Here is a 12,355-nt window from a genome sequence, read left to right on the forward strand (position 1 = left end):
TCATATTATTAATGATCTCCAGAATCAAAAGCATCTGTGTTCCACATCTCATGCCTTCAAACGCCACCGTGCGTTCACTGCGTGTCTGGATTGCCATCTGAGGCGTTATTTATTAAATGAAGAAAAGATTCACGCAGCTTCTCCTATCACAACAAATTCCGTTTTTCTGTTAATATTTGGCGCCAGATAATCAGGAAGTGACGATTTTGTTCACTTTGACTACTTGGGTGTAAACATAGCTATTGTCTCTGTTGATTTCATCATTACAGTGCTGAAGTCATGAACTGTCAACTGGCACCAAACATGACAAAGTTATATGAAGGAAGATCACAAGCAGATGAATTGTGTATGGTGAAAAGCACATGGTTACTGTAAACAAATGGCTGAGATGTGTATTGGAGCTGTGAGGAACTCAGCCATGCCAGGAGGACCCATCCCGTGCTTGGAATGTCTCAGTAGTCCCACATTAGCATAGAAGGAGTAGCATGTAATATTTTCTCAGCTTACACTCCCTGAGTAACAAGCAGAACCAGCAGACTGAAGCACACCAATATGTTCACTTCCTCAGCCTTTGCACGAGGAAAAAAAATGGGGAGTATATGCACCAGCAGACAATTTACTTTGATAAAAAGGCTCATAACACACACAAGCCACTTTGCTGACGTCTTTCACTCACATTTTACCTTCATTACGCTCTAAGCAAAGCATAAAACTGTCTGGTGGAGCCCATTGAGAGAAAACGTAGAGTCAAAAACTGTAAAGTGGATCAGTAAATAATGCTATTTGTGTTGCGATGAATGCCTCAGAGTTTCATTGAAGTGTGGACTGTTTTCAAGTGAACCTGGTTGCCAAAAATACCCGCAGAGGATAAAAATGAACAGACGTGGGAGTACGTGTCTCTATACTGCTGTTGGGTGACATAAACCGGGTTTCCTGCAGAAGCAGTACCGTGACGGCACCATGTGGGTGTCTCTTCGCCACTCCCAGAGGAGTCCGTCTGTGTGCGACAAGCTGACGTCATTTGTCAATGAGCTGACATCTGAGTTTTAATGGAGCCATAAGGTAGAGAATATTTACTTGCCTATTTTTAGTTGCTAAAATCGAGTCAGCTGATGATTGTGAAGCACACCGATTCATGAAAAACAACTGAGGCTCCACCTTCAAGGATTAGTTCACTAACTGAGCTTCAAGCGATAAGGATCTTATCTAGCGAAATGATTGGTCTATTTTATTTATTAAATGTGCTTTTTACCCACAAAAAGCTTATCTGACAATAGCTCTGGGATGAAAGCATTTGCAATACAATTCAAATAAATTAAATTAATCTTTATTTATATAGCACTTTACCATTGAGGAAATTCTAGTAAATTGAAACTGCTTCAGTCCAGTTGCAGTTAAAATGAATCAGGACTTTTTTGTTTTGACAGTGAACTAATCCATTAAAGGTGCAATATGTAAGATTGACACCCAGTGGTTGAATTAGGTATTGCACTCCTGGATCAAAACAAACGCAAGCGCTGGTTGCCAGATTGAGGACCAACAGGAGCAATCTGACTATCGAGCCTAAATGCTGGTTTAAATTGTGTTCTATATAATAGCAACGGCACGCGATAGAAGAAATATTTTCCATATTAAAAGGAGTTTTTGTTCTAACCAATGCTTTGAATTGATATATTAGGAACGGCTTCTATTTCTTGCAGCTGAACAACAAAAAACTGACAATGATCGCCTCAGGTACACCTCATGAGCTTTATTCATTGTTAAATGCTAACAATGTGAGTTTGAATGCCTGATATGTATTGCCATACTACTGAAGTCAGCAGCAGATCTTACCTCTGATCTTGAAAATAAAATGAATAGTTTGAAACTGAATTTTAGAATTGACTCAAAACCAACACATATCAGTGATTCAGCATGTACATTTAATAATGTTAAAGAGGTTTAATAGGTATTAATTAGGCTATAAATCTTACCATTTCGTAGGTGAGGGCATATTTTGTGCTTCTGGCTGTATTTAAGTTTCTGTCGTGTTTCGTCTGGTGCAAACAGCCAAATTGCTTATCACTGTAAATCTCGTTACGTAGCGTGTTGTTAGGACATGGGGTTGCAATGTAATCTGTTCACCTAATGTTTACGTTCATAATATTTATATTATTTGCCAATTAATAACCTTATGAGAACTGAATCTGTGTCTCATTTTGGAGTCTGCTACTGTGCACCGGAGGTCGCATTTCGGTCACGGGCACATGCTTTAAGAGCCATTCTGAATGAATGAATGAAATATGTTGTTTTTCAACAAGGCAACATGGGTTGCTGAAATATAATTGGCTAAAATATAAAAATATATTATGAAATATAATTTTGAAAAAAAGAATGTCTGACTCCAGCATTGTTTTTCAGATAAACAAGAATGTTCACTTGGCATGTTTCTTAAATATCTGCAAACATATTATGCTATTTTTATGCTTTGGAAGAGTCAAAAACGTACATACGGCACCTTTAAAGTGATAGTTTGTCCAAAAATGAAAATTACCTCCTTATTGACTTTCCCTCAAGTGGTTTTAAACTTTTATGGGTTTCTTTCTTCTGTTACATTACACAAAAGAAGATATTTTGAAGAATGCTATTTGCTGGAATCCAACAACTTCCATCATAGAAAAACAAAAATACTATGGAAATCAATAATGCCCCAGCATTTTACAAAGTATGTTATTTTATGTTTAACAGAGGTATTGCTTCAATGATACTTGGATAGTGACTTTACAAGGTTATCAAAAATGTGAGTATTATGCGATTACTTGGATATTATTATTATGATTACTATTTTCTTCTGTCTTCCTCCTTCATTTTGATAGACAGTTTTGAAGGGTACATAATTACTTTTTTGTATTACACACTGTGATTTGCTTGCATTGATGATGTTCACTGAATAGTATTTTTAAATGTGGGGTTTTTATGTGTATACAGTATGTCTAATGAAGGTCATGGGACCGAGACGTCTTATATAATAAAATATTCATACAGCAAGTATTGTTTGTTTCTCTTGTGTTCAACAGAAGAAGAAAAAAGGTTTTGAACAAGTGAAGGGTGAAAAATGATGAGGTAATTTAAAATTTTAAGAGAACTATCCCTTTAATGGCATGTGCTGAACTTCTTTACTTTTTACTCTATATATCAAAAACGAGAAAAAAAAAAAATATATATAAAGAGTTTTGAAAGTGGTTTCTATTGAAATGTAATGACTGTCTTACCTAAATGTTCCTCTTTCTACATCTTGTCCACTGAGTCTCACGTGAATGCCGTCTTTCAACAAAGAGCCAAATGCCATGTACTCTGCCAGGGCCCAGTCCGCCATGCGCTTTGCAATCATATCCGCTCGGCCTCGAAGGATACGTGATAATCCTGAAATAACCCAGATACAGAATGTACACATATTAACATACTTGTGCCTTATGTTGAGTCAATCATTGAAAATAAATCACAATTTTCTAAAGTAAACTTGATCCAACTTGATGTTGGCTTACAAAATCCATCTTTGATAGATTTAGATAATAGATTGCATAATTATTTATTAAGTTCCTGATATATTTGTTAGTCAGAAAAGAAAAACATTTTATGGATGGAGTGAATGAATAAATGAGTGAGATTTAAAAAATTCAAAAGTTAAACTTTGTCAAGCCAACATAATTTGGCTTGTTGCATTTTTTGCACACTCCAGTGTTAGATAATTAAAACTAATACTATTCAACATTTCTAACTTTAAAATACAGTTTGAAAAAGAAAAGAAAAAATAAGATAAAAATAACTATTCAGTTCTTATATTCGTTATATAATTAAAACATAACTAAAACTAAAATAAAAAGATTACATATAACAAATAAAAATAATAAAAACTATAACGTTTACAGTGTTAAGACTATTAAAGACACCTAAAGCTATTTATAATGGTGATTCATATTAAACACTGAAATACTTATCCATAAATAAAAACATGTTGAGCATCTTAAAAAATCCAATAAAATCCAAAAATATTTAATGAAATATTATTTCAAACTAGAAAAGTAAAGTTCATAGACAAACTTTACGGTGGCTTGAGAAAGCCTCATCTAAAAGTTTGAAGTAGTTAAAATAATTGAAGTAGTTTTTAATAAGTTTGAAACAATTGGGATAGATGAGTACATGTATGTTAGCATGTTTCTAGTATGCATTGGCATGTTTCTTGCTAAGCCATTGCTAGGGTGTTCTGAGTGGTTACTAAGGCATTGCTAGGTGGTTGCTAGGGTGTTCTAGGTGGTTGCTAAGGCGTTGTTGGCGGTTGATAAGGCAGTGTTAGTTGGTTGCTAAGGTGTTCTGATTGGTTGCTAGGGTGTTCTAGATGGTTGCTAAGGTGTTGCTAGATGGTTGCTAAGGTGTTCTAGGTGGTTCCTAGGGTGTTCTAGGTGGTTACTAAGGTATTACTAGGTTGTTTCTAAGGTGTTGCTAGGCAGTTGTAAGGTGTTGCAAGGTGGTTGCTAGGGTGTTCTGAGTGGTTGCTAGGCGGTTACTAAGGTGTTGCTAGGCAGTTGCTAAGCTGTAGCTAAAGGTTGCTAAAGTGTTCTGAGTGGTTGCTAGGCGGTTGCTAAGGTGTTACTATGTGGTTGCTAAGGTGTTGTTAGGCAGTTGTTAGGGTGTTGCTAGGTGGTTGTTAAGGTGTTGCTAGGCGGTTGCTAAGGTGTTGCTAGGGGGTTGCTAAGTGGTTTCTAAGGTGTTGCTAGGCAGCTGCTAAGATGTTCTGAGTGGTTTCTAGACAGTAAATTAGCACGTTTCTGGTATGAATTAGCATTATGCCAGCATGTTTCTAGCATTAATTTAGTATGAATTAGCATGTTGCTAGTATGTTTATAGTATGATTTAGCATGTTGCTAGTATGGTTAGTATGTTTGTTAGTATGTTTTAGTATGGATTAGTTTGTTTCTTGTATGATTGGTTTATTGTTAGCATGAATTGGTTTGTTGTTAGTATATCCAATGTAAAGTCAATGGCAGTTTTTTTTACAATGGAAGTCTATGGGACAGTTGCTAGTGTGCCGTAAGTGGTTGCTAAGATGTGGCTACAAAGTTTAAAGGTTATCAGTGATTGGCAGATTGGTAGTCTGAGTTAAATGAGCCCAACCTTAAGTCTATACAACACAAGCTCTGTCTCATTTAAGAGGCTGCATCCTCTGAAGGATGCAGACTTCAAAGGTGAATCCTTCGAAGTCCACACAGGCTGAACCGAGCATTTTGAAATGAGATGATCTCATCTACAGAGGACAGATCTCACCACCAGGCATGTACACATAAAAATGGAAACTGTCGATAAAATCACTAAGATATGTCATACTTTTTTGTTTTTTAACTTGTGTTTAGATATTCAAGTAAAATAAACTTAATTCATACATTTAAACCGGAGTTTTCTTTTAAAAGCATCCTGCCGTTATCAGCGCGCAATAAATCTTGGGACGCGAAGGAACCACCGGTTGTGTCCTTCATTATCTGGGAAACGAAGGACGCAAATGGAGGCTGCGTTTGAAGGAGCCTTCAATTTTTTTTTAAATGAGACAGCCTTCATCACGCCGCGATGATGCAGCGCACTTCGAATGCATCCTTTTGAGGATGCAGCCTCTGAAATGAGACACAGCTAGTCTAGCACAAAGTTATAAGTTTGGTCCAATGTTAAGTCAATGGGACTTTTTCAAATTTTTGGGGTCAGTTTTTGGAAAACCGTAAGACGGATCAGATAGAAAAGATATAGCAACCCGAGTCAGACCAGTTTGGAGGTTTGCAGTTAGTTTGGTGGTTGTAGTATGAACAGTCTAGGAGGAGATGTATATAGAAATTAGTGTCAGACGAAGAAGAAGAAGAAGAAATTTATGTAGCACAACAGTATGTTGGCTTTCTCAAGCCACCATCATAATTAATATGATCAAATTAACGGCAAGAAAACCCATCAATGTACAGTAATTCACTTGTACATTCTGTCAACATAAAACCAGATTAACTGTAACATCAAAATGCATTTCACAGTACATGTAAGTTCTGGTATCAATTATCACAAATCCAGGCTTTAAAAGTGTGTTCACATGCCTTCCACAGCGCATGCTCATTAAAAACAAACAAACCAATCAGAATATCCTGTTTTATCATAAACAATATCCCACTGGAATAAAGTTGCAGTCTGTTTAAAGGAAATATGTTTGCCTGTCGTTTTGGTTTGATGCTCTAAGGCAGTTGTGCTTAGAGGCAGGCAATAAAGCGAGTTTAGCTGGAGGACTATGGTGGTTAGGGTGATTTAGCAGAATTTAAGGCTGCCAGATTGGAGTCGGCTCTTTAAGTGTAATGGTCCCATAGTGCAACTCCATCAATCCACTATGGCTCCCCTGCGTCCGCGGCTCAGTGAAAGAAATTATGGCCCCGTTTGGAGCAATGAGACATTCCTATATCAGAAGGGCAGGAATCGTCTGTCAGAGCTTTGCTGATGTTCCACACCATTACCACCATCATCCTCTGATGCTTTGATGTCAGTTTCCAGTGTTTTGTCCCCAGTGGTTAAAGCTTAACAGTACATAAGATATAATTTAGCTGATGAACTGACTGCTGGGAACGGCCTCTGGGACTCGGCAACAATAATTAAAGTGATAGTTAAAGCAAAAGAGAAAAATCTGCCTTTCAACACCGGTTTATTTTCTAGACATTACTGACTATACAAAATATATTAAATGTGTATTTTTCAAATACAAATTCAGTTACAGCTGTTTTATGCATCAAGCCAAATGTATATGTCAAGTTTATAGCTTATTGAAATATAACCTGAAAGTTCTGTCTACTTTTATGTTTTATAGTATCTTTTTGGAAATAGAAAAGCACTGGTACCTATCCACATACTTGTTTTAAGGGTAAAATTATGCTCTTCCCTGGTTTACATTTACAACCTACTGAGTTACTACCCTAAATTAATACATATTTATATAATTAGGATTTTAAATTTTACACCCCGACCTCTGAATGAATTGCTTTCCTGTCAAAATCCCTGAACTCACCACTGTGAATGGCAAAGTCCTTTAGAGGGACTGAACTTGCTACTTCCCCAATGTGCTTGAGCACCTCCTCGCTCAGTCCAGTGGAAGGGCAGCTCATGCTTTTTGGCTCTCCATCTGGTTTGAAGAAGTCTTAAACACACAAGAGAGAACATGTCAGCATCTGTAACTCTCAACCACTGAGCTGGGGTCCAATAGGGGGTTAAGCAAAGGAACAATGAGGCATTTGACTTACAATGATTTAAAAATGTATATGTGACATTGAAATAAGATAAGACATTTGCAAACTAACATACACTCACTGGCCACTTTATTAGGTACAGCTTACTAGTACCGGGTTGGACCCCCTTTTGCCTTCAGAACTGCCTTAATTCCTTGTGGCATAGATTCAACAAGGTAATGGAAATATTCCTCAGAGATTTTGGTCCATATTGACATGATGGCATCACGCAGTTGCTGCAGATTTGTCGGCTGCACATCCTTGACGCAAATCTCCTGTTCCACCACATCCCAAAGGTGCTCTATTGGATTGAGATCTGGTGACTGTGGGGTCCATTTGAGTATAGTGAACTCATTGCTATATTCAAGAAACCAGTCTGAGATGATTCATGCTTTATGGCAACAATTTCCAATCTTCTATTGTCCAATTTTGGTGAGCTTGCGCGAAATTGTAGCCTCAGTTTTCTGTTCTTAGCTGACAGGAGTGGCACCCAGTGTGGTCTTCTGTTGCTGTAGCCCATCTGCCTCAAGGTTCAGCGTGTTGTGTATTCAGAGATGCTCTTCTGCATACCTTGGTTGTAACAAGTGGTTATTTGAGTTACTGGGGCCTTTATATCAGCTGGAACCACTCTGGCCATTCTCCTCTGACCTCTGGCACCAACAGGGCATTTACACCCACAGAACTGCTGCTCACTGGATATTTTCTCTTTTCGGACCATTCTTTTTTTTTAAAAAGTGTATTTCTGATGTTCAAGAACTGTTTGTTTTACAGCATTTACAAAAAAATGAAAAACTTATCATATTGTCATTTATAAAATAAAAATACATTGAAATATGTTATGCCAAGCTGTAAAAATCCATTAAGCTGAAGCTGTACATAAATAAATATCTGTAAATTAAAACGTAAATTAAAAGTTTTGAAAATAAAACAAAATTTTAGGTGTGTTTACATGACACGTGTGTTTTCAACTAAAATGGAAAACATTTTATTTGTTAAAGTTATACTGCCAACTACTGGTCTGGCATGCATTTTACTTTTTTTTTGGTTGTGCATTTGGTTAATGCATTTACTAACATGAACAATACATTTATTACAGTGTTTGTTCATGTTTGTTAACGTTAGTTAACGAAAATAAAGTGGTTAATATTAGTTCAGGTTAACTCACAGTGCATTAACATGTTAACAAGCATGCATTTGAATGTTAATAATGCATTAGTAAATGTTAAATTAATGATTTATGAATGAATTATGATTAATGAATAATGATTAATAAATGCTGAATCATTCATAACTATGTCATGTTAGTTAAAACATTAACTAATGAAACCTTATTATAAAGTGTGACCATTTTATTGTCATTTTTGCAAATCCATATGATGGGTAGCATGTTATAAACAGAATAGTCTGTCCTCTGTAAGTGAAACTTTTTAAAAACATCAAGAATAACTTCAGTACAAAAAAGCCCTAGGACATGACTCCAGTTTTCAAAAGTGCTAGACAACTAGAGCCTTCGGAGTCAAAAAATGTTGAGAAAAACAAATCTAAATGCAAACCCAGAAATGCCTAGTATCTATAAAGTCCTGAAAATGTACCTGGCCATGGAGAGTCCAGCCAGTGGCGGATGTGCAGGATCTTCTCATCTTTGGAGCTGGTGTACGCCTCCTCGCAGATCTTGTCATATTTAGCAACCTCCTCCTGAAAACAATTCACAGAACACAGCACTAGCCCGCCATCCACTATATTCATCAAAAGCCAGACACATGACACATTTGTGACAAATTATTAATTAATGATTCATGGCACCTATGTGCTACGGCGTAGAGAAAACAGCAAGATTCCAGTCACAATTTATTCTCTAAGTGAAATCCCCTGAGGAATGTCAGCGAGTGAAGAGTGACAGGGATGCAGTTGTAAATAAAACGAGCTGTCGCCGGGCGAGACAAGGTGTCAGCTATCCGCACTGGAGGGATGGTTTGGTCCGACGATTGTGGTTTCTACAGCGACACAAATCTGCGGCTGCTCGGGAGGAGGAGGGGTGGCGAGCTCCGAGCCCAGGGAACGAGAGCTCGGGTCAGCGGGTGAAGTATGAAACGTGTCATTTCCAGAACGAAAAACATTGGCTGAGCATCTGAACACAGCCTCCATCAATTGTCAGGAAACAATATACAAGCGGCACAGGAAACATCACTTCCTAATAGGCCGGGACAACAAACAACAGCTGTGGAAAAGATGCTTTGGATCAGTTAAAAGGTCAATTAGGATGACCTGCGGGAGGAACAACAGCAGGTGGACATGTTCACGTTGCATAATGACGCAGTAATGAAATTTCCATAGGGCGAGACACAAACCTCAAACTCTTGCAGCGTTACAACTCCCTCAGAGATGAGCTTGTCGGCATACTTTTTCAGCACGTGTTCTTGTTTGCGGATTTGCTTGTACATTAAGGGTTGGGTGAACATGGGCTCATCCATCTCATTATGTCCAAACCGACGGTAACACACCTACAGCATAACACACATAAATAATGTTAATATACATGTATATTTTACTAGATCATTCACAAATTCAGCATCATGAATCTTCCTGTTTCTGCTCTTTAATAAAATGTAGTTAAAGGTTTTTGTGCTTCAACTGAGTAAAAAAATCTAATTAACTAAGGTGTGTAGAGCCAAAAATGTAAATTCAAACAGACATTATTAGTAGCTCACAGAATGAGATCCAGTCTGAAAAGAACATTAGATAGATAGATAGATAGATAGATAGATAGATAGATAGATAGATAGATAGATAGATAGATAGATAGATAGATAGATAGATAGATAGATAGATAGATAGATGTCAACTGAGGGAGGAGGAATTTAATAAAGGATAAAGGATGTCTCTCATCATTTAAAATCATAATAACCTTATATATTACTCTGTATATACTATCAATGCTCTTTAGTTTTATTCCCAACAACTTACTGGCTGTTGTTACCCTCTTCCCCAGTGACCTCTTCTGGGCCTCAGAAGCATTTCCAGACCAACAGATTACACAAAATGTTGCAATACTTTCAATAAAAGCACTATAAAACATGATCAACAATGTGTTGTCAACATTAAAAGATAATAGTTTCTTTAAGAAGTACATTCTCTGTTGAAGCTTTTTCCTCACACAGTCAGCCCATACAGCACAACCACCTTAAGTTTGCATGCCACTTAAGGTTCTTATTCACAGTGCAGGTCTTTATTTTTAATGGACAGGCTACTCATAAGAAAGTGTAACTCAAGGTATTTGATTGCTGACTTGACTGTTAAAAATCTTCAAGTAGCATTTCCTTTCAATAGCATTAAATGTCACAAAAGCAGTATATTAAAAAAGGGTCCCACTTTGTATTGTGTCCTTAATTATCAGGTACTAACATCAAAAAATGAATACAGTGAAGTAGTTGTGTTAATTTTTTTTTTTTGCACAACACTTTTGGAGCACTTTTAGAGGTGGGACAAGGACAAGTTTGGTGGTATGGGTATGTTTAGGTAAGGTGTAAATGTAATTCCAGAAATTAATTGCATGTGTAATATTAAAAACCTGATTGTACATAATAAGTGCGTGTACTAAATGCAAATGCATAGTAATTCAGGCCACAATATAAAGTGGGACCAAAATTTTAAAAATGGGATTCAGTGTTTGGTGCTTGTCTGTTAAAAGCTGACAGTATTGGCCCATTTCCACTGAGTGGAACGGTACGAGTTGGTACACTATTGGCCCATTTCCACAGAGTGGTACAGTACGATACGGGTCAGTGGACTTTTAAGGCAGTTTTTCACTGTCAATAGGTACCTAAAAGTGAACCGTACCGTACCACTTTTTGGGTACCCTTTCCAAAGGGTACCTAGCACAACAAAAGTGTACCAAAAGGCAGAGCTAGACGCGCAGCTGAACGATATTGGTTTACAGAGAAGCGCCACTTGCGCATTCACAAGCCAGGAGAATGAAAACAAAGGAAGCGCAAATTTTAAATACACAGCCGAGACATTACATCGTAATACTATATACATATGATAACGAGCAATGGTCGACCCGAGCTCGAACAAACCTTGTCGTCGTCTTGATGAACAGCCAAGATGAACAAAACCTGGCGTGTTTTGTTGTTGTTTTACGAAGCCTTCTAAAAGTGCGAGCGCTTTCACTTTCTTGAAATAACGAACTTCTTGAGCTGATGATAATAACGTGCGTGTGATTATTGAAGTGCTTCTGACATCGTTTCAGAAACGGACAAACGCGAGAGTGAAACGTAAAAAAACAACGGAGGAGCCGGAAAAAGCAAAGGAGCAAATTATTCTTTCAGCAACCTAAAACATGAACACAGTTCCATGTTTAACTATTATCATCACGTTTTGGACTATTATGAACTCGAAATGACAGAATTACTTTCTAACAAGAGGTTACATGTTCTGGTGAAGATTAAAGACACAAATGAGAGGTTTGCACTGAATGTGGGCTATATGCTGCGTGTTGTTTACGAACCCAAATAAGAACTAAATGCATGCTATGTGTAGTTTCTTTGTAATTGGTAACATATCAGAGATCGTAAGGGTCAGTATGTGTTCATTTATGTTGCATTTATTCATTTATTTTATATAATTGCCGATGTTAGAGTAGGCTATTTTGCACTGATCATTGATCTGACGTTATAATGAAATCATGTTCATAGAAAGGTTAGTAATAAACATTTATACACAAGTATTTGTGTGTGTAAAGCATCTGTTTTGTAAGAAGTGCTTCTCATATGATATGTGAATGACAGCTTTACTTAGATATTTCCTCAAGCGAGAATGACGTTGACTAAAACTTTCTGTACACCACCCCCACCATGAGGGTACCATTGGTACCCTTTTTTGGTAGTGAAAACGTAAGCCTGATAAAGGTGACCCGTATTGAACCGTACCACTCAGTGGAAATGGGCCATGAGTGTTAAGGGTTAATGAAAAAATTGTTAAATAGTTTTATTTTAAAATCTGTTAACTGAGACCCTGCAACACCTTTACAGATTGAAGTTCCTAAGTTTTAAGAGAAAACATGATTCTTGAACCGTGAAAAT

At 37.2% G+C, this 12,355-nt stretch overlaps 1 protein-coding gene across 1 annotated transcript in view; it reads right to left on the reverse strand.

Annotated features, from left to right (window-relative positions):
* Positions 1-12,355, reverse strand: part of ogdhl (oxoglutarate dehydrogenase L) — a 47,310-nt gene that overhangs the window by 16,769 nt on the left and 18,186 nt on the right. Inside the window, exons 12-15 of the mRNA XM_056471594.1 lie at positions 9,623-9,775; positions 8,867-8,969; positions 7,058-7,186; positions 3,252-3,402 (exon numbers count right to left, since the gene is read on the reverse strand). Coding sequence (XP_056327569.1) covers positions 3,252-3,402; positions 7,058-7,186; positions 8,867-8,969; positions 9,623-9,775 — 536 coding nt within the window. The remainder of the gene's footprint in view (positions 1-3,251; positions 3,403-7,057; positions 7,187-8,866; positions 8,970-9,622; positions 9,776-12,355) is intronic.

This window comes from Danio aesculapii, chromosome 13, assembly GCF_903798145.1.
Source record: "Danio aesculapii chromosome 13, fDanAes4.1, whole genome shotgun sequence".
Lineage (NCBI taxonomy): Eukaryota > Metazoa > Chordata > Actinopteri > Cypriniformes > Danionidae > Danio > Danio aesculapii.